The sequence below is a fragment of the Daphnia magna genome, linkage group LG2, assembly GCF_020631705.1.
Source record: "Daphnia magna isolate NIES linkage group LG2, ASM2063170v1.1, whole genome shotgun sequence".
NCBI lineage: Eukaryota > Metazoa > Arthropoda > Branchiopoda > Diplostraca > Daphniidae > Daphnia > Daphnia magna.
The window spans coordinates 7,937,143-7,963,659 of record NC_059183.1 but is presented as its reverse complement, the minus strand read 5'-3'; the positions used below and the strand labels follow the sequence as shown (position 1 = coordinate 7,963,659).

At 42.2% G+C, this 26,517-nt stretch overlaps 2 protein-coding genes across 2 annotated transcripts in view; both read right to left on the bottom strand.

Moving 5' to 3' along the window:
* Positions 1–921: 921 nt before the first annotated feature.
* Positions 922–14,576, bottom strand: LOC116917755 (neuroligin-4, X-linked). Its single transcript, XM_045168677.1, is given in 14 exon segments — positions 922–1,745; positions 1,747–2,304; positions 2,306–3,543; positions 3,635–3,778; positions 3,868–3,989; positions 4,157–4,308; positions 4,479–4,655; positions 4,845–4,940; positions 5,013–5,091; positions 6,835–7,123; positions 8,185–8,276; positions 8,350–8,455; positions 9,182–9,337; positions 13,900–14,576. Coding segments are annotated over 14 exon segments (3,678 nt in total). The 5' UTR covers positions 14,345–14,576; the 3' UTR covers positions 922–1,721.
* A 7,907-nt stretch (positions 14,577–22,483) lies between these two features.
* The window catches only part of LOC116915789 (neuroligin-4, X-linked), a 40,388-nt gene continuing 36,354 nt past the window's right edge, over positions 22,484–26,517 (bottom strand). The window contains exons 6-8 of the mRNA XM_045169766.1: positions 26,098–26,249; positions 25,786–25,916; positions 22,484–24,486 (exon numbers count right to left, since the gene is read on the bottom strand). Coding sequence (XP_045025701.1) covers positions 23,372–24,486; positions 25,786–25,916; positions 26,098–26,249 — 1,398 coding nt within the window. The 3' untranslated portion in view covers positions 22,484–23,371. The remainder of the gene's footprint in view (positions 24,487–25,785; positions 25,917–26,097; positions 26,250–26,517) is intronic.

Below are 26,517 nucleotides of genomic sequence, written 5' to 3'. Positions count from 1 at the left end.
TTTCTACCTATACTCTTACAGCCATCCGCCATTAATTTATGCACATAATTTTCGTTCAAAAAAACGAGGAAAATGAAAGGTAAATCTGGGAAAGAACGACTCTGAAATTAGATCTAAGCTTAGCGTCGTTATGGCCTTTCTGCCAGCTGGCCATTACATGGAATCAATCGAAGTATGTACGAAACTACGGTTTCCTAGAACAGAAAAGGAAATCTAGAAAAGAAAATAACAAATATTCTGCCTCATCTTGCACCTTCGTTGATTCAGCTTTATCATAAAGTCTCCCTTGCCTCACGCTGTAATCTAATAGGACGTCGAGACCCATGCCCGGACGATTTCCGCTTTACATTAAATACCGTATTCAATTTGACCTTCCGACGTTTTGGGCTGCTGATGGGAGAGTCGACGAGCCGCAGCTGCGTCCCTCTATTTCTGTTTCTCTCGCTCCCTTCTGCATCCTATTGCGTAATCACGTTGGATGGGCGTGAGCGTACGATGGCGAGAGAGAGAGGAGCCATCTGCAAATGGGAAACAGCCCTAATACCGATCGAGAACTTCTTCCCCCGCAGGGGGGCGGTAGATAGCCTAGTTATTTTTCCAGAGGGTCTTAAGAGGGTCGTCGATAGCCGACCGTATATTTCTATAGCTGCTGCATATAAATTGAATGGCGTCTATGTACGGAACCCGAAACTCCAACGACGATTTCATTACGTGGGATAACTTTGTTACAGCAGTTATCGTTTTCCTCTTCATCCGGTGACGCGATTTACCCCACGTCAATCACCTTCCTCTTCTAAATCGAAAGCCGGCAAAGCGAAAACCAAAGCTTGGACTAGATGTGAACCTAAATGGTATAGTTTTAGAATAGTAAAATGTCATAAAAGTACAGATGAAATAGTAAATCAAAGAATGTGCTAAGGATTTATCAAAGATGAGAATGTGTTGTATTAAAATGGATAACCTGTCAGTCACTTGGTTTTTTTTTTTTTTCAAGTTGATTTCCTTTTTCAATTTTATACAAATCTTTACGCAGAGATTTTGTCCATCATCAGCGTTCAAATACAAATTTAGGGCTATAAAAAAATCGATTAGATCTACATTCAGCATAGTGGTTTCCGCACTAGACCCTAGCTTCAAAAATAAAGGATAACCATTACACAAAACAAAAAGGGTCCAACGTATAGAAAAATTACCCATGTGCTGTTTTCCTTAAAAAAAATAAAATAAAATAAAGTGTCAAAAGGTAAAACAGCAAGGGCGAGAGTGTCGCGGTGTATGCAGGGATCGCTCCGGAATGGAGTGTAAACAGTATGTATACAGCGTATACAATACCAACTACGAGCCAAATATTTTAGCTTAACTATTTTCATAGTGTACATCAAGTTATATGCAAGTGTTGGTGGATGAATTTATGGCAAGTTTTAAATGGGGAATCGTGTCCAAAGGTAAAGAAACAAAAGAAAATTTAGAGATGGCAAGATGTACGCGGTGGAAACTTGGGTAGTGTTAGATAGTTTGCCCCTCTCAACAGACTATAGATTTCTAACTCGACAAGAGACCCATCAGTAACCAGAGCGACACACTGAAAACACCGAGAGGGGCATTAGAAATTATGGCGACGATTCTTGAGGTAGCGAGGGGTATTCCAGGAAGTTGCGTGTTATCGACTTTTGAATTTGAAAAAAAGAAATGGTGGAAAAGGTGGTAATTAGTAAATTATCTCAATTGTCGTTCTTGTCACTCTCCTTGATCGATGGACTGCGAAATAAACGACTGACTGTATTGGGCGTACCACGACCTCGAATTGCGACTAGCAGGTCTAGAACTTGCGCTAGCGTCTTGTTGCCTCGGTCGTCGGAGGACCACATCACCAGTAGCCGAAGGAGATTCTTTGTCGTTAGCAACGGAGTCGTAGTTATTACCACCATGACCTCTAGTCATAGTTGTTGCGGGCTGACGTGGTCCAGGACGAACTACCAGGCAAGGCTCCGGTTGTTGCGTCGATGATGGAGTTGCGCCTCTAATGGCCGTTGACGAATGCGCAGCGGTTGCCCGCGGATGAGGCGCAACGACAACAGTTTGAGGTAAATTGGTTTTAACGATCGTCGAAGTAGGACTGGACAGTGTGAAAACTGCTTCACTGCTCATCGTTGATGGAACGTTATCCGGGTGTTTGCGGCGTGATTTGGACTGTTTCTTCACATCCGAATATGGAGCAGCTGAAGCGGATGGAGACTCCGTAGGTTGACACTGATTTTTGTTCACCAGGGCGGATCGTTCCATGGAAACGACGCTAGTTTGCAGTTCCAGCGTGAGGTATTGTACAAGGCGGGGACCGGTCGGATGGGGCGACGTTTGATAAGTTCGTTTTGCTCATCGTAAAAGGTGCGCTCGATGATGCTATCGCTCCTACTGGCACGTCTTGGAGAGGTAAATCGGGTAGGACTTTGGGCAAATTGAGTCGGCGAATGGTATCCATGGTTCCGCAGCCGTAAACAGCTGACGATCTACGATCTTCTTCGTTGTCAAGAGCAACACGGTAGTTGCCGTCGTCATCGTCATCTCCAACTGCAACGTCTCGTTTCGTCGTGATCGATCGTTGCGACCCTAACTGGCTTTTGCTACGCGCCTTCCGGCGACCAACTGACGAACGGCTTACCGTATGGGCAGAACTTGCGGAATCGGCAAAGGGCGGGCTGCTTTCTCCGACGTGTCCTAGGTTTCCGAATTTAAAAAACGAACCATTGTCATGGATTTGACCGGCCATATCTGATGATTGCCCCGTTTGGATTCGCTGTTTCTCGCCGGCTGTATTTTCCTCCTGGACTGGCAATAACCCATAGATGTCGCTAGTCTTGGCTGATTTCGTCAGCAGCGGAAACAAGGCCGATGTGGGATCTTCGGGATCGCAACCGCGCGAATCATACCGATCCGATCCGCCCAATTTGTCCTGTGCCGGCTTAGTCAGCCTGTTATTGACGGGTGGAGTGGGACACCGCTCGATGGTGACCTCTTGAGCCATCCACTGACTGACTTTTGTGTGCGGATCCATCGTGCTTGTGCTGGCCTGATGCGGAAAGCCGCTTTCCATGCCGTTGCCACTTCCGTCCAACTCTGTAAAATCTTCTTCAACTCTGTGCAAGGCAAGCAGAGTTTCTCTGGCGACAGGAGGGGCTTGAGCACCGGAAGTAGGAGCCGGGCCATCTCTTTCTTGATTGCCAGACCTCAATTTGTACTGGCGCTGGATGAGCATTTCTTTGAAGCGGACGCGATCTCGTTGGTAGAAAACACCGGCGCAAGCACACACGTTCAAAACCAAGAAACAAATGCCAATGACGATGACGATGCTGAGAGCAATGCCACCGGTCTGCTGGGCAACGTCGTGGCCGTCCTCGGTTCTCGAAGAATTGCTACCAGCTCCTTTGTCAGGTCCACTTGGAAAGAACTGGAAACCTCCAGAGGGCTGCTGGTCAACTTCTGGTTGGGCACCCATCACCGCCGGTGGAGAATGGCTGCTGGAGTCTGGTTCGGCAACTGAAGAGCCTGCAGTGGGTCAAGCGAGTGATTTATTCGTTGATGATTCAACAAAAAAACAAAAAACAAAAACAAAATAAAGATTTGAATTCTTTAATACCAGGTGCACCTTCAGCGTCGTCTTCATCCTCGCTGCTGGCCGGATAAACTTTGCCATTGCCGTTGGACATGAGCTCTGGAATCAACTTGGACCACAGGGCCATCTTGTCAGCGCGATAGTGATCTTTCACTTTGGGACGCAAATCTGCACAGCATTACACCAACAATTCAAAATAGTTGAGGAAACGTTTGCAGAATAGGATGGTTTGGACTTTGGAATTAGGCATCACATACCGATGTTGAGGTACTTTTGAGAATGCCGGTCGTAGGCTGGCCACTGAACGTACGTAGGCTCAAATCGGTCCCGACTGTTGGCTGCAGTTAGAAACTTTTGCCGCGGAGGAAAGTTGGGATTTCTGCAATCAACCATAATTGCAATGCGATACGCTTTAAGTAAGCTAAGCCCCACATTCAATAGCAATATACAGTTACAACACGTCATGGAAGCTCATTTTTGTAAATCCGCTTCTTCGCAATTAACCGTTTAGCACGTCCAACTCTTTGTGTGTGTGTCCGAACTTACCCAGTGCGAGCGAAATTGGCCCAGTAAGTGATTACAATTTCGGAGAGCAGCATTTCGGCCCGAGTGTAGTTGGCCGAAAGATGGTTTGTTCCGCCTACCAACGGCATACCGAACACGTACGCCAACTCCTCGCCGTGGATACTACCCCAGTCCTATAAATGGGTGTAGCACAAACAAATTGATGTGATTCACGGGCTCGTATAGGGGCGAAACAAGTTTGCGGAGAAATCGTAACTTGGCATTAGTTTGGACGTTTGAATCTTGTTATAGTATCGTACCCATGGTGGGAATACTGATGGTCAAGTTGGTGCTGTCGGATTACCTGCGGGTAGTCGCCATTAGTTGTCTGATGGGTGAAAACGTAAAAGTAAGATCGCTGCCGAATGGCCGAATGGAAGTCAGCCATTTGGATAACCGGAGCAACTACCCGAGCGTCGCTCAAGATCTCCAAAATTGAATCGCGGTATTCCTCCGTGTCGCGCACGGGATTCTTCCAATCCTTGACGAGGTTACAAGGCGGTACGGCAGCGTTGTGAATCAGGCGATACATGACGTTCGGTAGAAACGATGATCAATTGGTGGCGGGGGAAAAAAACGGGAAAAGATTAGGTTGGAAAGCAGAAGTGCAGACAAGCGTGCTCGGAAAATTAAATGAGGAATGGAGAACTCAATTGTTGTCTTCTATTACCGTATACTCGTTGAGGATGGCGGCAGTTACTTGATCGATATTGGAAGCGTAGGAGTTACGGACGTAGGTACGAATGATGCGATTTCTTTCAGTTTCCTAAATTCAAAGTTATTAACTGTAGTTATTTTCTATTGATTTGTTTCTTATTGCACTTTTATCATTGCATACTGTCAGACCGAACTGCAACGTTGCAGCATTTAAGAGGTGGAAACTCTCCGACTGCGTTACGCCGTACATTACGTCATACCTGAACAGGATGGCAAACAACAAAGGATGTCAATAAATATCTAATTTAACATGTTCTGGAAACGTTGCAAAGTGTTTAAAAAAACCGTTCTACTAGTGTATGTGAGCACGAGTTTTCGAAAAAAAAATATATACAGTATATTGAAAGGAATAAAATAGAAATTAAGAAATGATGTGATAGTCGCGTAGGCAGAGCTGGATCCCCTCAAATCATCATGGATCCAAGCTATTAGAAGCAATTTCATGTGTCACCAGACTGTCTGACACCCTCGACAGCCAAACATGCAATGAACACAAATAAAAAAAAAAGAAGAGAAAAAGCTGACGCAGATTGCTACCACCCAAAGATTTGAGCGACACCGACGTCCTTTTCCTAGGTGGGCCATGACGTTTTAATGCGTTGAGATGACCCGTAAGTACTCCAGCAAGATAAGTGCTGGACACTTCTGGCTGCATTCACTGCCTAATGCCTACGACTCAATAAAAGATCTGTGACTTCCGCCTCCCCTAGTTCTTATATGACCTCCTCTTTTATGGTACCAAGACAATTACCGCATTGTTCCCTCACTCCCCATGAACTATAGTAATTTCAGGTACTTCTGGATAAGTGCTATCATTTCTAACGAACAAAACCTATTCTAGAATCTAGATGCACACTAGTCCACACTCAGTACCCAAAAATGCGTTTTTTTTTTCTATCCTTCTTTTGACACGCTTAGCAGAAAGTATCGATAAAACGTAAAGAAGATTGGCTGCAATTGGTTGCTGCACCGTGCAGCAATCCCAACTTTGTTTTCCCCCCATAAACGTATGCATTCGGAGCATGCAAAGATACAGTAAAAAAAACAAAAAAACATTATGGAATGAAAGCTGTTGGTGCAAGAATTCTACAGATAATCTGGCTACAGTCAAAAACCTTATATAGTATGCAAAGTTATACTGAAATTGTCCAAGGATTTTCGGATATCTTTTCGGCCTCCTCCTGATGAACATGCACTCACGACAAACTGGGTAATCATGACACACGACATTAAATAGTAGTCAAGTTAGGTTGGAAAAACGTAAGCAAAGACACCTAAATAGGATATTTTGCGCATGCAAATCTTCAAAATAGCATGGGCATTTCCGAAAATTAAACTTGTTCATTCTATTATTTGCTAAGAAAGATGGAAATAAGATTGCCCGCTGCTTGCGATAGTGGTGCTCAATATGACGTTACCGGTTATCCACGCATGCTCGGTCTTGCACAGCACTTTGAAAGTGATTGCATTTTGAGTGCAATTGAACGTCACGTCTCGGATGGAAGTACTGATGGAGCCTTATTTAAAACTCTGTTCGTTACAATCAACGCAAACGAATAAATGGCACGACGACACTGAGAAAAATTTGGGTAGTAACAGGATCAACGCAGATATTCGGATTTTGGCATAAATTTGTCAATTTTTGCATCCGAATGTTGGGCGCTAACGTGACACCAAAGAAAGAAGACATTGGCAACTTGACCAATACGGCAAGAGCTGGTAACCGTATCCCTTCTATAGATAACGAACCCTGACTTCGTTATCATTGTTATACCCAACTCTCCAGTCTAACCGATTATCTTCAGCCAAACAAAGTCACGATCTTCCTCACATCCTTTTGAAGTATGAGATCCTTTGATGAACATTTCGTCACTTAGTTGATGAAAACCGAATAGCTGGGTGTCATATTTAGCGAGAAATTAGAACGCAAAGTGAAAACTAACCTCCCAAATAGTTCGTTGTAGGTTTTCATCGACTGGCGTGGCTCGTTGGGAACAACAATGCCGTCAACGAGGGGTGCCAATGGACTGGCGTAGAGCGGAGCCTGTAGTCGGACGCTCATGAGTTCTGTCACTCGTTTGAATCGAAGACAGGCTGCCAATTCATCATCTCTTTCGGCCAAGGGACAGTCAACTTGCTGAGCCGCTTGCAACGTGTATCGTAACGGGTTCTCGGCTACAGCCCAATCGGCAAGAGCCGTTCCGCTCATCAGGATGGCTCGGTGAAACAAACCTACAGATCCACAAAAACAAAAGCGACAGAACATGCCATCATCAAGCGTATGGGTTTCGGAATTGCTAGAGGAGGTAAAGAAATTGATTCGTCAAAAGAGACACGAGGGTTTAGACACGAAAATAACGTCTACGTGATGGGAAAATCAGAGAATAAAAGACATGTAACATGGGCCGAAAGAGCTGATTGTCGGGCTCTCGAGATGAGCTGCTGATCTGTCTGTCCTTTACATCCCATCTAACACGTCGAAAGATGGATGCTATTGTCGAACTACTTGCACGTACGTTGTCAGAAGGACAACAAGAAGAGCTAAACATCAGCTTGGGCCTAGACATGGAGAATAATCGTTTTGGAAAAGAAATGCTTTACATTGTGGGGACTACGTTCGTAGATATGAAATACGGCAATGACAGAAAAACGCTCAACGTGATGATGAAAGGAGCGCTTTTGAATTGATGCCTCTTTAACTTGATGCCGATTCTTTGGAAATCAACTGCCTTGAACACTGATTTGCACGCAGACGTTTGGCTTTGAACGCGGGTTTGAAGAAACCGCTCTGTTCATGCGTCAGATGCAAAATGACGCTCGAATGTCACACACGTCACTTCATCGTACAGCTAATGGATTCAAATTCTTTTCACAAAGACATTTTCATTGGTTTGATTCTGTGGGCTTTTGGCATTATCAAGAAAAAAATGTCAGGTAAAAAAAAAAATCATTACGCTAATGAGTACGGCAGTTCGAAGTTAATTTGTCTGTACTTCAGCCGAGCTGGTGCGAAGATGTTAACCGTATAATAATTAGTGCTCTTTCACTTTGATATCTGCTTGTTGTAATATGTTATAGACTAAAACAACAAGCAAATAGTACGAATTGGCTTAACAATGCTTGTAAACTAAACTCGGAATTACGGATATTATTGTAGATCAATTTAGAAATTTGACGGGGCAAGAGTATTTCTATTTCCTGATGTGCTTTGTAGAGGACTAAAATAAAATAATACTTCCTGCAGTGGAACGAGAAACTAACTTTCAACAGCGGATTGCGGAAAATATATTTACCGCTGGATGCCTGAGCCACCGGAGAAATAAGTAGAAGATTGACACACGCTGCTCCAGTACCATGTCCCAGCAACGTAACCGAGTCACGATCCCTGAAATAGTATAATTGTAAAAAATTGAGGTTTAGAACATGTAGGGGAAAACGGAAAGAAACATTTTGAATACCCGCCAAACTGCGCGATATTTTCCTGAATCCACTGCAGTGCCGCTATCTGGTCAAGAAGCCCGAAATTCGCTACCCGGTTCTCTCTGAGATCCGGTCTCAGGAAACCTGTATAGTCAAAACAATACGTACTTTTACATTTTTTTTTCCACCTTGCTTTACAATTTATAAAAATTCTACAATTAAAAGTTTTCCTCGATCATCTTTTCTTTTCAGGTAAATAAAAGAAAATTTATGCGACGTCAACAAGTGTGTAGATGTTTCTGAGTTCTTGTAACGTTCGTATCCGGCAGGAGTCAGCTCAGCAATTTCACTTACTCTTTCTACTGATAGATGGTGTGACATGGTAAAATCGTTTGATTTCCGGATTACTCTCCAACCACACGTTCACGCCGCTATTACTTAAACTCAAAACCAAATAATAATTTTGCTAGTCCGAAAAATGTCTTAAAAAAAAAAAAAAAGGGATCCTCGGGCAAAGATAATTAATCTTAGTGGTAGTAGGCTACTACTCAGGCATGTAATCAAAAATCAAGCATGATTCTAAGACATCGTTTGACAGTGTGCCAGTATGCTAGAAGTTGTAACAAATGTAAATACGAAAGTGGTGGTACAATGGTTTCCTTTTTAAAAATATCGATTGCCTAGCAACAAAGGCCTATGAAATTTCGGGCTATGTGTTGGTATTTAAGGCCTATTAAGGCTAATAGAAAGGTGTTGATGATATTGTTGGTTGCCTTGATAGTGAAATAATTAATACACGAGATAAGGTACGACAGCAGTAACGAGGCAGCCATACGGTTAATTGATGGATACGAGTGCTAATCAACTTACCAAGAACGCCGAGCCGGAAATTAATTGTCACCACGACGACATCGCCATAACTGGCAAGTATTGAACCATCATAGGGATTTCCCGAATTCCATTCGTACGACTCTCCATGAATGAAAACGATGACGGGAAATTTGATGTTCACGTCTTTTCCACCAACTAGAGCAAAAAGGAATGACGGAAAAAATAGAACTAGAAACACATTTTGCTTTTTTGTAACTTGATTGCTAAAGTATACATGAATTTTGCGACATTGCCGTCGTTGCAAACCCACCCCACTAAGTCGGGAAAACAAAAATTAAAAATAAATTAAACGCAAGCTGAAATTGTCTGTAGGCGTTTCTGGTTCTCTCTGCGTAGAGGAGGTTGGGTCCCTTAAACAGTGTAGTCATCACCTGTCCTCTGCTCCCAAACACGCTCCTATTTACATTCCGCAGACATATTTACGGGTGTTATTCCCTATGGCTACCAGTTCCAGCTTTTCTGGTTTTTTTACCTGACCATTCCTTCAAACTTTTCCCCGACGAAAAGTACGACGCAACGGATAAACCCAACAAGGTTGCAGACATTGCCATTAATAAAAGCACGCACACATTGATTAGTGCTTAGTTTGAAAAAAGGATTTTAAAAAAGATGCTACCGTCTCATCTTCATTTAATACTCGCAGGTTATTGCACCTGGTCAAGTCATAGGATAAAATGTTGGTTACCGGTTACCGAAGACGTGAAAAAAAAAAATTTACACGAAATTTTGTCTTGAACTAGTGAATGAAGATTTACTAATTTCAGGTGAAAGCATGTGATCAAAGGGAATGAGATTTGAGCGAGTGAGGTCTCATCAAAATGGTAGTTATTCGGGAGAAATGAACTGGGATTATACGTACTGTATATATGCTCTTATTAAAAGGACAGGTCGCATTACCGAGTTGGACGCACTAGGTAATAGTAAGTAAAGATTAAGATCATATCATGTTTAGGCTACATATCTTGCAACTACTGTGTCTAAAGAGCCATTGCGGCCTCAATTCCCAGACAAAATATTGAACTTTCCGAACACATTTGTTGAACTCAATAATCTGTTATTCGCTCATGACTAGTCTACTATGGATATTGAGAAAGCTGCTTAATGGGAGACGCACAGTTTGTTTGGTTTATACAGTCATTTGATGAAATTCATAAAAAGGACTAGGCTATTTTACGTTATGATCAGTCGCAGTGACGTGTTATTGAATTTGACGTCATCTTCATTACAGGATCCTCAATATTAATTCACTGCTTGAGGTAACGTATTGTTTTAGGATTCCCTCGTTCAGTTTGTTATCGTATTTATTGCCTACGAACAACAGCTAGAGGGTTGTAACATCTGATGCGAAACGCGATCGCAATCTGAATCGAAATGGGCCAAAAAGAGGTGGAAGATTGTTTGGTAAACTATACAAAACATGCGAATCTGCGCATCTCTCAAAACACTGCATTGTTCCATACTTTAATTGATAACCACCTAAACAAATTTTAGTACTGCACAGGTTCTTTAACGGAGAAGAAAAAAGCATTAAAATAGATTTTCAAGGCGAATAACAAAGAAGGAAAACTGGCGTATTAGAACGGACTATTAGCCTAGGGTGTAACACTACCGGTTTTATTTCGATATGAAACAGAGGAAGGTGTTGCCAAGTGTTTTCGTATTGAAACTGAGGATTGTTCAAGCATATACTTTTGTCATTCGTGGTATGGAAGCTCGTTGCTTTTCCAATTGCATAATCCTGTGTCTTTAGTTTTGAAGGCTAGTGTTTGAAAACCACATGAAAAGCCACCCGATTAGTGGCTTGCGCTAATTTTGCACAAGAGAAATTAATTAATGGTGAAACTTAAGCCGATACATTCCCCCCACTAACGAATATTGCTTAAAAATCCATGCCAGCCGCAACCCTGCCGAACTGTATAATATATGATGTTCCTCTTGTTAACCTACATCGTTTATTCTTGTCGGCCTTTAATTACACTGTATAAATACAACAGGAAACTATCCTTTATTGCCACTTAGAGCTGACATTCTTATACTAAAAAAAGGAAATCTTATGACTGATGACAGTCGATCGTAAGGGCAAGTTTGATTTACGTTTTTCTATACTTTCAAACTCTCCACCCCCTCTCCACAATGTTGGGTATGTAATTATGTAGTTATCTTATTCTAGCGAGAATCCCACAATCAGCACGTAATTAAGCCGCTCTAGGAAACTTCAGCATCCCTATTATGCAATTGTGGCTGCAAGTTGTTACCAACTTGAAGAGCTCCGGTAATTCGAGTAAACATTTTATTCTTAAAACTGTAAACTTAAAAAAAAAAATCGATGAATAGCTCATTGAAAAAGGAAAAAAATTGACTAAAAATATATTGAACATTAAAGACGCGACTAAAATTTGCATATAGGTTGAGTCAGCCAAGAAATAGCGTTTCTCCAAGCCTTATAAATGCATGCCTAATTTTAACTGGTATTAGTTCTACAGAAAGAATGTTGTAGCATGTTGCAGCAAGCCCAACAAGCTATGCAGCTAGTGAGGTCCATTAAAACTCAGCCAAAGCATCGACGCAACGTTCAATTAAACGTCAGTAAAACCCCCCAAAAAAGCAGTGTTGTTATCATTGATCACATATAGTGGTGCCGCCTTTTGCTTCTGACACTTCCTTGGCATCGAACTGCTGACCGCGTCGTTGCTGCCGTTTGTGAAGACGTTCTCTTCTTACAGCCGTCCATGCACCATCCCTCTGTTTTCGCTACAGCTCGGCTTTGTGCGTTGTGGTAGCCGTATCTTATTCTTGAAGTATCAAATGAAGGGTACACTAGCTTTCAGTCCCACTCCATATTACGTTTCTTTGACGAATGGTTATGGAACACTGTAATTACAAAATAGCTAGATCTCTGTCTGAATAGAGGACGGCAAGAATCGCCCTTTCGTGGCCTCGCAGGCCTTGTTTTCCTTTCGCAGATAGATAAACACTCTGAGAAGCATTAAGTCTTGAATTCTTATAGTAGCGCTGTAATAACTAACCGTGGAACATCAACACAACGTGGTATAAACATGTTCCTTTCGCCATACAATCGTCGCTTGCATCTGGGTTTCACAGCAAGATCAGGAGAAAGCCTATACGTTTTAGATTTGCATCCATAAGCAATCTTTTCTTGTCTCCCGTAAATCAACGCAATCCGCGGATCGTTCGTCTTCCGGCGATTCTAGTGAACCAAAGTCTCTACGAATTCGAGACGGTTTGCTCCGTCTGCGTTTGGCAATGCGTGACTTAGTGGTTGATGCCAAGGACTTAATGGTGTTAGCAATGCGCGAAACTTTTTCTCGCCTCTACTTTCCGCACGTCTAAATTAGGAGAGCCACGTCGCTGATGAGGGTGATGGCGTTTTGCAAACTGACAAGATCCAGATTTTTGTTTGTTTGTTTGTTTGAATTTGTGTTTGTAATCAACGAACGAACCAAAGCAAACAACAAACAAAACACACCAAATGGAAAGACAACTGCCGTATAGTAAAATGGCTGAACGATGAGGGGGGGGGGGAATTTTTAGATGCTTTCTTAGAGCAACCGTTAAAATACCAGTCGTATGGCCGTGTAAATGTGAGCCAGCTGCATATGTGCCAGTAGATTCTATGCGTGTGTATTTTTAGTCGATGCGGCGAAAGGGGAAGGATAACAGAAGAAAATAAAAAGATTCCCATACATTCACGACGCCCCTTTGGCTTGATGAGCCAACTTGGCGCTTAATAGAGGCAAAACAGAAAGTCACGCATGGCGACGTCTCCATACTTTTACATTTTTTGTTTTTCCCTTCCTTGTTTGTTTCGCTCGTAAAATTTCCAGCAGTCTGTCTTCCCTCTTTGCATCTTCCATCCATTCGGAAAAGAGACAAAAAAAAAATGTGAAATCTTCGCATAGATTCCGTCATAGCATATCGAATCGGATGACGTGACGTGTGTTTCAGGTTTTTAGACTTTTGCGTTGCACCATCTCGACCAGTGAGTTTGGCATAGCTATCAGGTCGAAAGGGTTGGCTTGGGACGGAAAACTTTCTCGCATCTATCGACGTGCCCATTCCACTCATCGAAAGCAACAAACTATATAAGGAAACAACATCTACGCTGCTGTTTCCTGTTACGTATCCCCGCAAACGGAAGTTACTTTTCGATGAGTGCGACGAAAAGCGAGTACTCTATGCGCCGGAAATTCTTACTGAAGTTTCTAGGGTGTAGCGCTGGCAGTAGAGCTATGACGCCCAATAAAAAAGTATGTCGAACCATATTCTGCTAGCTCACAATGACAGTCGTGAGTGGAGAGACGCGCAAAACATTTCTCTCGTATTACACATTCTTATATGAGTACTACTTTTTTTTATTGGTTTTTATTACTAGCTTTTTTATTTTTTATTTGGAGAAAAGATGGCGGCTGTTTTTCTCCAATTACACGCGCTTTAAGTTGATATGTCCCACGCGACGAACAGGACTCCAAAAAAAAAAGGGAGCGACAGGGCGGCGACGACGACAGCGTGAGACAACAGAAGAGACAAAGAAAGATCTTAGAATTCCCCCAAAGCCTAGAACTAAATTTGGACTTGACTACCTACATAAATAGTTTTTTAAAAAAACTTAAACTCAGACAAAGACAACAATTTAAAAAAAAAAAGGTCTTTTTGTCTGAGTGTTTAAAAACATTTACCAGGCCTACCCGTGACGGGGGCGTAGATGTTCAAGTAAAGGCAATCTTCGCTCTGATTTCGGAGGTACGGAAGGAGTCGGCGGAGGTATTGCAAACGCCCGCGAGTTACGAAACGCAATGCTTCGCGTTCGTTACTGACATCGGGCAATGTTTGCGGACAGGCCGGTGCGTATTTATCCATAAGGCGGACGCCATTCCACGGCAAAGGTGACACTGGCGACATGAAACGGAGCGGACCTACTGGCGGAGAGGCGTATGGAAGTCCGAGGAACGCCTCAACCGGTGGAAGTTCTCGATTTGAAGGGATGACAAGCACACCTTTAACGGAACCTTGTTTCGTTCTTACAATACGAGCATTCAAGGAGGGCCTCATCTGGCCAGCGACGCAGACGATTACAACCAAAACGGACGCAATGAACAGCAAAAGTGTGGCGGAACGCAACATGTTGAAATGTTCGGTGTATAGAAATCAACCAATGAAAGAATAGAGCACTCACTGGGTTGACACTGACTGGAATACAAGAACTTTCAAACATCGGTGTCGGTAAATCATCGTCCACAACATCTCGCACTGATCACTGAATCCGGTAGTACTAGATATCGTTGAAGCTGTGGGGCCAACAGACCATCCTTCATAGGCAACTCGACCGAAACTCGACTGAACGAAAACTCACCCGAGTTATACCCAAACGCCAGGAAAAGTCACAGCAACAGTTCGAGAACGCAGTTCCACATTCCCGGCAAAGTTTAAATATAGACAGCGGAGGACGTTGGGTTAGGATCGCAAGGATAGGAGGGCATAGCAGCAGAAGGGAAGTGAGCATCGGTGCATCTTGATGGAAAAAAACGAAACCTCTTACACGCATAGATACTGTGTCTTCGTTTGGCTGGCGACATTGCTTGCCCCTTTTTTTTCTGTCTGTCTTCTAAAATTCTTTTTCGTACGTTAGTCGGAATTGGCAGAGGTCGGACCTACGGCCGGACGAACGAAAAGCCTCGAATTAAACATTATTTTTTTTTTTAATGATTATTCGTTGTTCTGGATTGAACAATTTTGCTTTTCAAATATGGAAAATGAAGTCGAAGTGTCTTTACTGATTGTCACGATTACTGCACGTGGTGTAGTATAGAGCAGGGAACGCTCGAGTGGATGTTGGAATCTATGACGCAAAACAATGCGAACCAGATTCCATTATGTCCAATCGATCTTGGTGTCGCCACACTTACCTCGTTGTCTAAAACAAACAAGAAAATAAACGATTGAATTGTCGAAAACAAACAGCAGCAGTACGCATGGGTGGCATTTCATCACCAACCCGATGATTCAAGCTTTTCACACGAGAGGGAGGAGAAAAAGACAGAGACAGAAGAGAAAGTCATCAACAGAACAACAAACAGCAGCGGTTCTAAATTCGTGTCAGTAAATAACGTCAACAATCTCAACATTATTTCATTTACACCCAAAGCCGTTCTGGCGTGTACGGCTAAATAGCTCCATCATGCCATTTTCTTTTAAACTCTAATACGGAGCGACTGTAGGCTATATTTGTTTTTGTGTCTATGCTATATTCTACGCCAATTATACAAGCAGCCAAGTCTTATTTCTGTCATATCATTCGTTTCTGTCATTTTCCAGCGGTATATCATCACCGTTGTGTTTTGTTACCATTCAAACTACTCATTTGATTATAAAAACTGCCATCTTTCCTCAAAGAAGGGCATGGTTCTCTTGTCCAGAGGGGGAAAAAAAACGTATGCTAGCAGAGAATCACCTGTCCTTTCCATTTCCATAAAGGCTTAGACGACGGAAAAGAAGATTTTGCATAAGCCAATCACATAATTTTTTATTTTCTGCATGTTGCATGTTTTGCATGTTTGTTGCATGTTTTGCAAAAGAACAAGAAAACCATTTGAAAGGTAGTTCGTCCGAGAAGTCTACGCCCCAAAAGAATATCGGCTCATCCCAGTACCTGTATGCATATTTTGACAAGGTATAATAATTCAAACAGCATGTGATTTACGTGGAAATACTAGGAAAAACATAATAAGCGAAGACAAGTTCCTTGTTTTCAACGAAAGCCTTGGCCTGAAGGGTGAAACATAAGGTTTTCTAAACCCAACTGTAGTTGATCTAATGGCCAACTGGCCATGTCGTCATAGTAATTGGTTCCTTTTTCGGTTTGTAAACCTTCCCTTTCAAGACTATATGTCCAGATACCACTTTAGTTCAATTCTTTAGTGAGATTTGAACTAGAAAATAGCCAGTAAAATCATTTCATAAAACGTTGGATATTTTAAACTAGAACTGGCAGAACGGTATTTTATTTTTAAAGATCGGAAAGTATTGGTTACGTTATCTTTGTTTGTTTCTTTTTTCATTCACCAAATTGAAACGAAATCCTTGACTGATTTGCATGTGTCTCTCTCCTGTAGCTGCAGAGTTAAATATTCATTTCGTTTGTATTGTTCGTGCGCATTCGAGCGAATGCGCACGATGTGCAACGCTCCTATTGAACAAAGGAAAAAAAAGCAAAGGTAAAGAAATGAATAAGGACGTCAACAAAGAGATGAACCACTCGTTTAGACATAATATGAAGTCCATAAAGCGTTCAGCGAACCGTAACACATTCATTTTGAATTTTTCATAAGGGTTTCGATTTGTATCGCAATTCATCATCTGTCACTATCGTGTACACTCCGTTCTCGTCTTGAGTGGCGAATTGTCTTAACTGACAGTGTGCGACAGCTCATCATTTTCTTAGAATAAGTCGATGACTAGGTATTCCCGGAAGCAAATTACAAAACTATTCTAGCAGTAATTAAATATTCAAAAGAAATGGTAACAGAAAACTTGAAGCGTCTGTGACGCAAAGCAAACAGCAATCACAACTGCATTCTCTGGATGTTGGCCATCGTCATCTTTTTCCAGCACTGAGCCCAAACGCAAAACAGAGGTGCTAGATGACAAGGGAAGGTTATAGAATGAAGATTTAAGCCTAATTTTCTCGTAGCCCACATGGTTTTAAGAATATGTGCTTATGCCAGACTCTGACAACGCATACGTCAGAGGACCCGAAGGTGTTAATTTATTACTGACATTTCTTTCCTGAAATTGCATAATAATTTAGCTTGGCATGAAAGAAGAAAAAAAAGATTAATACAGAAACAAGAGAGAATTTTTTTTGTTGAAGTCTGTTACTGAAATTGGGAAGCGGCAAACCGAAAAGAATCGTTTGAGGGGAAAAAGACATTAATTTTAGGCTTCCTACTTTTTCTTTGTTAGTTTTAACTGTAGAAGAAACAAAAATATACTACTTTGGAGCAGTGCCAGAATAGGTCAGCCTTCCGTCGCATACGGAAAATTACCTTGAACGGGAATCGAACACATCATTCACAATTCTCGTTATTCTAATGTGCTATACAAGCCGGTTTCCTATCTGCAAAAATGTTCGGCATGGCAAAACTAAAATTGTTCAATCTTTACCGTTGTTCATTAAGAATTTTGAATCAACTATAACTAACATATTAAACACGACAACCTATAATTATTCTTTTGAATTTTTCAACATTTTGTTTCTCAATTAAATCAAGGACAATTGCACGAATGGCTTGTCATATTGCTGTTAGGGACCGAGGGAGACGGTGGACGTCTCTGAGCATAAGTGAAAGAGACTTTCTAATTGATTACACGTAAGAACTCCACTTGTTTGACTTTCGTCGCGCAAAATCTCGGCTCCATATACATCCTCCAACTTCACGACATGCGACAGTCGAACTGACTTATCACGACTTGCAATATAACCCGGATCAATACAAATCAGTTACGGTCGTTGACCCCTCCCTGGATATTTTGCGGCAGAAAATAAAAAAAATTCCGACAAAAAGTTTTCTGATCAACGAATAGACAAACACAAGATGTAATCAAATAAAAAAAACTAATAAATAAATTAGTTTCTTACGTCAGGTTATAGAAACACGCAATAAAAAGCAAACTTGGGTATAGACTACGCCCCTCATACGAAGTTTTTTCCCCGGATCAGCGTATCCGATGACCCCAATAGATCGGATCGAAAAGCAGCATCTCAAAAATATGTCCCCCATGAAGATGTTGGTAGAATCTATGTTCTTTCGGAAGCTGTTTTTTTTTTTGTGTTACCGACAGACAAATATGCGCATTTGACTGTAGCACGTTCTCGGTTGTCCGACATTTCTCCATTGAAAATCTCAAGAAAAATCGCAAACGTCGGATAAAAAGTGACGTGTAATTTTATAATACGCTTTCTATAGGTCCAGATTTCCGAGAATCGTGCATTCTCAACATGTCAGTGATGAGAAAAAAAAAGAATTGAATATGTTCTGCTGCTGATGAGGTCCGACGAGGAAGAGCAAAATTTCATTTGACCTCTTTCGTCGTATCAATCTGGCTACAGATTTTGTTGGCAAGGACGCCCTGTCGTATATCGGCCTCCCTGCATGTCATATGCGATAGTAAATCCATCATAATCTGTGCAGTCCCCTAGCCTTGACTATTTGAAATTCGATGACTAATTGAAAGCGTTAATTGAAAGCGTCTGTTGGCGGACAAACCACGTCAATTCTTTATTGTCAAAAACTGACGTGAAGAATCGTTATTAAAAAATTCAATCTCAATTTTTAGGGGAAAGAGCGGACAGGCGAATTCATGTTGTTGCTGTATGACTCACTCAAACAAACATCGATGATGCAACGTTTGGTCGTGTAACAAGATCGTCATTTTAATTATAATTCTTCTGCTCCAAGGTAATGAACAATGGTGTTTGATGTGTGCACTTACAACGCTTAGATGTTGAATAACATGATGCAAAGAAAGGACATGGAGTTAGTCGCTGGATGAATGGTTTACAAAAAAACTTGACACCTTTCACATCCCTTCACGGGTTCTCTTTGATGATGCAAAAAGACATAAATATACGAAAAGCGACCGACAAAGGTACACACAGCGAGAAATGAGTCTGCTCAGTGCACGCAGACGTCACGCACACCCTCAAAACTATGTACCCGTTGGTTATTACATACAAGATCCTTGCTTCTCGTTGATCCCTTTCGCATGTCTATTTAAATACTAATTTATACTGTCCAACTTCCTCCAAAATTGCAAATAGACATTAGCATTTCCTGGCGCTTGCCGAATGATTACAGTGGAAGGTACTACATAATCTCAAAAGCAGTGGTTGATAACGAAAAGTATCGTTCATTCGCGACGTGATACATGACTGTTGGGCGTATTTATCATACACAACAAAAAGATTGGAAAGTCCAATGCCTCCTTCGTGTTTCTGTTGCACCAGCCTCTCTTGCGTTGTCGCGCTGGATATGCTCCATATTAGAAGCTGTTGGCAGGCGTCCATCGCGTCCGTCACCACACACAGCACTCATATTACTACTTAGCCAAAAAGCCTCGCTTGTCTCAATGGTTGCACCACTGTCCTCTGTTGTCCGTTAGTCTTATACGCACTTTTCCGTCCACACTTGCTGCCGACAATATAAAAACCGCCGTCTCCGCTTAAGTCTGTGTTTTTTTTGTTGTCTTTTTGCCCTCCTTTTTATTTCTGTTTGGGTTTTTCGACCCGTCACAACGCCACCAGAGTCTACGTTTTACTTCGTGTTGAAAGCGGAAGCCGAAAAAGCAGAGTTCTTATAACAACTCCCTATATATAAATAATATACTAACGGGTTTTTTAAATTTATTCTCCACCCCAAAGATTGAATTGCCAAGCTGCTGGGAACACGGTCTAATAAGTTTCGAATGACCCGGAAAGAATTTATCTGTATGTGGTCATCTCAAATAATGTGGACAATCAATAAAGGGCAACAGACTCATTTTGTACACGCTCTGTGCAACGATGCCTCCGCGCGGTCACTGATCTTGTGCAATGAGTCGGCTGTGTTAGCACACGCACTAGCAATTTATCAATATTTGATTTGCTGATTCGGTTTTGGTTTGCTTTGCATTCCGCTTCCGTCTTCCTCTGTGCTCGTAGATTTACCTCTTCTAATCCGCTTCAAGCTTCAAGAAGGCAATCAAGTATATACCGCCGAATTGTAGTGTGTCTCATGTCTTCCCGAGAAACGCTTGTTTGGAATCATCTTTCACGAGCAGTTAAAGAAAGAGCGCGGTAGTAAACCTCGATCCGTCGAGAGACGCCGTAACGCGGGAGTAAGTTAAAGAGGAGTCACCGCAGCCATATACGCTTGTAAGTCAAGAAGTAAAAATATACGGAGAAAGCAAGTAAGTGCAGCAGATGATAGGGACACCAGCGAAAATAAAACGAGTGAAATAGGGAGAGAAAAAAGAATAAAAGAACATCCAAACGAGATTGCTAGACTGCAAGATGTAACTCGGCAGTTAAATTTGTCCTTCACCATAGCACGTGTTTATCGTGTTCATGTACTGCGGAAAACTCTCAATGACTGTTGAGAATAGAAGCCGAAAGTACCGGGAAGAAGCCAAAACGTCCTGTTTGTGGGTTATTGTTCATGTGAAAATCTCGACAGTCTGCTGACAATCGTCATGACGCAAGAAATAAAGGGGAACGAATCACAATGACGTGTGCGCTAAAGCACACGATTGCTTCACCAAACCTTGTTTTCAGGCTAAATCTTAGACTAAAAACTGAAGAACAGAGTGACGAAAATGGAGGCCGAATTTGAGTATGACTTGTCACGGACTATGCAACTTAGCGGTTTCTTGGAAATCGGGACTCGTCACCGCATTTTTTGAGTTAGAACATACCATTACACAACATTCATCGTGACATGCAGGCTTGCATCTTTATTTTGTTGATCTATTTGGGTTTTGTTCGGTTTTGTTTCTGTTTTACTAAGCTGTGTCGCATGTCTGTTTTATTCTTCATTGGCCATTTTGTAAATCGATGGATCGAATACTACTTCCCTTGCAGTGGCCGTAATAGCGTTTTATTGTGGATGTGATGCTAAATGCCTATAATTTTAATCGCACAGGTAAACATCGTAGAAGTTTACTAGACGCTCAGAGGCATGGCGATGTCGGATTTCAATACATTTTCTAGCCCTACTGTGTAGGCCTCTAGCTTGCAATAATTGGCAAAAATTGCGAAGAAATGAAACACAGCCTGTTTTTTAAAACTTGACTTCACTGTGAGGCCGATTTGTTTTTTTTTTTTTTACTTTGCCTAGTAACCACTGAAACGGGCTCTCATTGTTATTTCATCGGCCCTTAATATCGACCGCTCCTCTGGATGTATTGTAATGTACCGGGCAAGGTCAATGCGAAGGACGCAATACTGCACGCCAAAGAAGCTCATCGTTGGAGCGACCAGACACAGCCAAAGAGATGACGAGCGTAAAAGGGAGTTCTTTTTATAGCGTCATTCTTCTTCGTTTTTTTCTTTTTCGGCTTCGTCCTCTGAACTACCACGACTATGTAATGAATGTCTATGGAAGATAACGATGAGCAAGACCACACAACAACAAATAATAATAATAATAATAATAATAAAAAACGTGGTCTTCCCCTTTTGTGATTTTTTTATTAACAATGAAGAATATCAATCATCTGCAGCTAATAAAGAAAGAACACAGCGTACTGATCTTACATGTTTTTGAAATATTCTGATCGAACACGAAAAAAGAAAAAAACTACTGCGAAAATGAAAGCAAAAGCTTTTGCATTTTGCTAACTGTGTCTCTTTCCAGATTTTGGAATGAGACACGCCGTGTATGTGGATAAAGATCAACTATTACCAAACCTCCTGCTGCTGGTGGAGTGTTTGTAAACAATCTGGATGCAGGGCCAGGACCGACCTATATAGAAGCCTACTGTATATAATAGCAGGAACGTGTCAGTCAAACCTTATTAGACTTACCGGTGCGTCTTGCAGCTAAAAGACAAAAGTGTTTGTTACATTAGTCCCTGAAGTGCACTGTCGAACCTAATATCTAAACGGTTCACTTGGAAAATTTAATATGCTTTTACGTGCACAAAATGTATTGTTTTTGTAATAATGCCAAAAAGTTAGGCCCTTTTTTGTTTTGTAGGACGTGCACTGATTTTCCATATAGAATTCAGTTTAACTGCTATTGTCTTGGCAACATGATTCATGCATGTAAACGCTTGGCTACCAACAATGACTAACCGTGCAGTTCGCCCCCGATATTTTGCTTGACTCAATCAGGTTTTTTTTCTTTTTTCTTTTTCATTCGGAAACTGTACAAGAATGCCTATTTACGTCTGTAACCCGTGGTAGCTAACAAGACAATTATACCTCGTTGGCGTCCTATGAAATGGAAACATAATTATATCTTGACCTTCTTTAGTTTTTTTTTCTCTTTTTAACCGTACACAAGTTCCATGTGCGTGCCAGTTCGAGGTCTAACCAAATAAGTGTTAAAGCTGACTGCACCGCCAGACGGCTCCATCGTTTCGCATCCGTCCTACCTCTCCTTTATAATCACGGCTCAGCAATCGCGGAATTCATGAGCTCTCATTATCCATCGATGGATGCTATGCAATACGCGTTCACGATGAATTCCATTTGTCTCAAGAAAATTAAGCTGCTTAAATGAATTTTTGTGTAAAATAGCAGTGTATTTCCTTGTCCGTGATCGTCTCCGTTCTAATCTTCTCGTCTTCCCGCGTCTAGGTTTGTACTATACCTGACGTGTATACATGTCCGTGCCGCCACGTCCTACGCAAGATGTTAACGTTTGGCCCAATTTTCTTGTGTTTGCAACGAAATCGATCGAGCTCTGCTCGCGTCCATTAAAAAAAAGGTAGAAACAAAGAACGCGATGGATACATGCGTACATATACACGTAAGAAGAGAGAGAGAGATAGAGATAGAGATAGAGAGCTGGAAAGGGGCGGGAAAAATGGGAATGAAAATGACAAATAAGAATCTATAGGAAAAAGAGGAAACGCTCCGATCTCCCTCATATTTCCATCAACAGACAAGGGAGACCATATCACAATGGCAGAGGGACTTTTTTTTTTTAAACACGGGTGGAGCATACATATAATTTACATATACAGTACATATATAAATATCGCCGACGTACGCTTACTGTTATGTATACGTTGACGGTTTGTTACTGGGTAGAGAGGGAGAGAGAACATCGGGACTGAAGACCAGAAAGATTTAACAAAAATCGGATTCGTCTGATCTTTTGGCGGCACGGAAAAGATCGTATATTTAATTGACATGATCAGCTGGAGTGGGAAACTTTTTATGGCGTAAGTCCTTTTATTTTTTTCTTTCCCGAATTCGAGGCGATGCCAATCGTCATTTCTTCTCAATTACAACAAGAGTTGCAATGCAGTTGCATCGACTGCCGCCTTGTATCGATCGACTTGACACAGTTGCATCTTTCGCATTGAATTCGATGCTCGGTACATATGGAGCGCGCACGAGAAGCTGTCCCCCCCTTACGCGAGAGGTCGTTAGTTCAAGCGTGACTAGACGCGGAGTTCGTCAATGGCGCTATTACCCACCGGACTGGCTATTCGTTTATTGGATTGTTTTCTCAGGGACATGGAACGCTGCTGCTGTTGTTGCTGCGACTGTTGCAATGACGTCACCGGCGGCAATGTGTACTCGTTATTGCAGAAACCAGTTGTTGACATCCTCGGAAGCGTGCTGGTTGATGACGGGGCGTCCGCGCCTACCGGCCGAAACGAAACCGTTGAATTGGAAATCATCGAGGCCCGCCCGTTACTGTTGCCACCACTGGGACAGCCCGTCGCAGCTGTTCCCATTGCGGCAGGACACTGATCTTCGGATGGGAAATCAGCAAACTCCGGGGGCGGTAATTGAGTGACAGATGAGTTGAACGGCGAACTGAGGGACATGACAGACGACGAAGGGTTGATGACTACGACGGCCGCCGTGTTCCTACCCGATCCACTTGATGAGTCAGTTTTGTTCAACGCAGCGCCATTGGCCAAATCAGGTTTGCTGCATAACCTGGTCGAAGACACCATGGTGGACGCGTGATTTTCCACTTCACCACTGACGCTGGTTGAGAGTATCATGCCATTCTCCAGGCGTCGCTTTAATTCCATGCGCTGCTTGTCGCGTTGGTAATAGACGCCGGCGAAAATCAGGACGTTGAGAATGAGCAGCGAACAACCGATTGCTATTGTAACGCTCAGGGCTGTCGAATAAGCTCCGTACTGTTCAGTATTGCTACCTTCGTTCGCCCGCACTGAGCCGGCATTTCCGCCCGTGCCAGTCGACATGCGTGAATCGTTGGTCAGTTTGCTGGAGGCTTCCGGTTCGCCGTATTTGGCCCCGCCACTGTCTGCCTTTCTTGATGAATCCACCATGAGTAGGCTGGAATTGACGGCCGATGTTATGGGAGACGGTGATGTCGTACTCGTGGGCGTCGGTGCCAGTGTAGCGGGCACTACCCGCACTTTTCCGTCGTATGAGTAAGGATCGTTGTAGTCGTCGAGCAAGTGGTGAACGCGGGCCACATCTTCGCCACTCGGTCGGTGAAGGTCCGGTATCAGATTCATCCACATGGCCAGCTTGTGCGAACGGTAATGGCTTTTGGCTTTCGGCTTCAAACCTATTCAGTTCGTCGGTCACGAATGAACGCACACACAAAAAAAAAAGAAGAGAAACATTGTGTCATTTTCGTTTGATTTAACGGAGCGCAGAGACTGCGTTAAGACGTTCATGCTCAATAAAGTAAGGAAACAAATGTGCGACAATACGCTATTCAAAAAACGAACGGGGGAAAGAATGTCAGTTGCGTGAATATTAGTATAACTGCAATGCAATTTTTTATACGATAATTTGTTTTCGGGGAGAGTGCTTGTAAAGCCTATAGCTAAAGGCTCTAAATCGGTGATTTTTCTTATTCTTTTTTTTGTTTTGTTTTTTGATAGCATCAGTTTTTGATCTCATGCCTTAGGGTTCAAGCATTATAGCTCTGAGATATATGATAACCAGATCACTCGAAATCCAGCTTTCCGAATGATGAACAACGTCTAGGGCTGGCGTCGACACCGCCGTCAAAGCGAAAAAATCAATTTATGGGGCGATCTACTCGATTGTGATTTGAAAACTGCGCGCCGGAAATAAACGAATCACGATGAGTTATTGACATCTGCAAGATATAAATAACTTTCAACGCAGTTCATTCCAAGAGCGGTTTGCATTCAGAGTGGGTGTTTTTCTTATATTTATGCAAGTGGGACGATAGGTCTCGAAGACTGTGACTGATCTCCAGCTCACGCTAATTCGTTAATTTACTTATTCCCTAAATTGTAGTGTGCCGAATAGAAAAAACAAACAAATAAATGGCTATTAAGATATTGTGAAATGCCATTCTACGACATTTGCCCAACTAAACTGTTCCATAATTTAGTGTGAAGCAATAAAAAGTGAAGGAAAAAGAAAGTCTTAAACTCTTTCCGAAGCGTAAAGGCCTGCAGCACCAGCGCACACGCGCTGAACAATTCTTCAATTGTGTGGAAATGAAAAAAAAAAAAAATAAAGATAAAGGATCCATTAGGAAGAAAATGAAGAATAGAAAGATGTAATAGCGCAACATTTAGATTGTTTCCTGAAGCAATCTTTCTATCGTAGCATGATGGATGTTGTCGTAGCTCTAAACTTAAGCTAGAGGGGGCCAAACAAAATAAGAAAGAAAAAAGATTAAATCGCATATATTGGTGGTTTATGCTCCTATAATGTTGTCATGGCACTTTCAGCCGACTAGATGAAGAAAGCGAAATATAAATAACTGAAACAACAGAAATAGCTGTTGATTTCTTAATCACTTGAGCCTAGATTCTCCGCCGCCCCCAGAAATGCATCAGGATAAACTAAGAAAAGATGAAATAGAGAAATAAAACATTACCGAGAGATAGATATCTGCGATGGGTTTGATCGTAAGGTGGCCACTCCACCCGGGATCGAGACTTGTCTTGCTTGCCGGTCTCAGCTGCTATAGTGCCGGATGCGATGCTTCCGGCTCCTTCATTCGGATTCCTGCGAATGGCGAAAATTGTGCGACAGTAATGCAATGCAATAGGCGAAAATCAATAGCGCCAAGACTAATACAATTTGCTCGAGTGAATAGTGATACATATATGTTTAGTCCACGACCCTTACACCAGAAGACTTTCATTCGATATGTAATCAAGAGGATATTTAGTGACGTAAAGCTTACCCGCCACGGGCGAAGTTGGACCAGTAGGCAATAACGGCTTCCGATAGAGACACCTCGGCTTTGGTGTAGTTGCGCCCAAAATGGCTCAGCGAGGCAACCAGCGGTGCTCCGAAGATGTAAGCCAATTCCTCTCCGTGCACACATCCGGGCCTCTATAGTTTTGTTTCATCGCCGTAGCAATAATAAGGAAACAAAGCCAAGAATGAGCGTTTGATTGCCTCGTCAAAGGGCTTCCCGTCGCATATATATCCAATTCCTTCTCACTGGACGATTTTTCTTCTATATTACTATTATCTTTCGCTTATCCCTTTACAGACTTATTCTCCCCCCCAGGGTTTCATTGACGTTGCCTTTATATGAGCAGCCGTTCAATAGATTAGCTCGTAAAAGCTAATCGTCATACTTTTGCGTAGGACAATT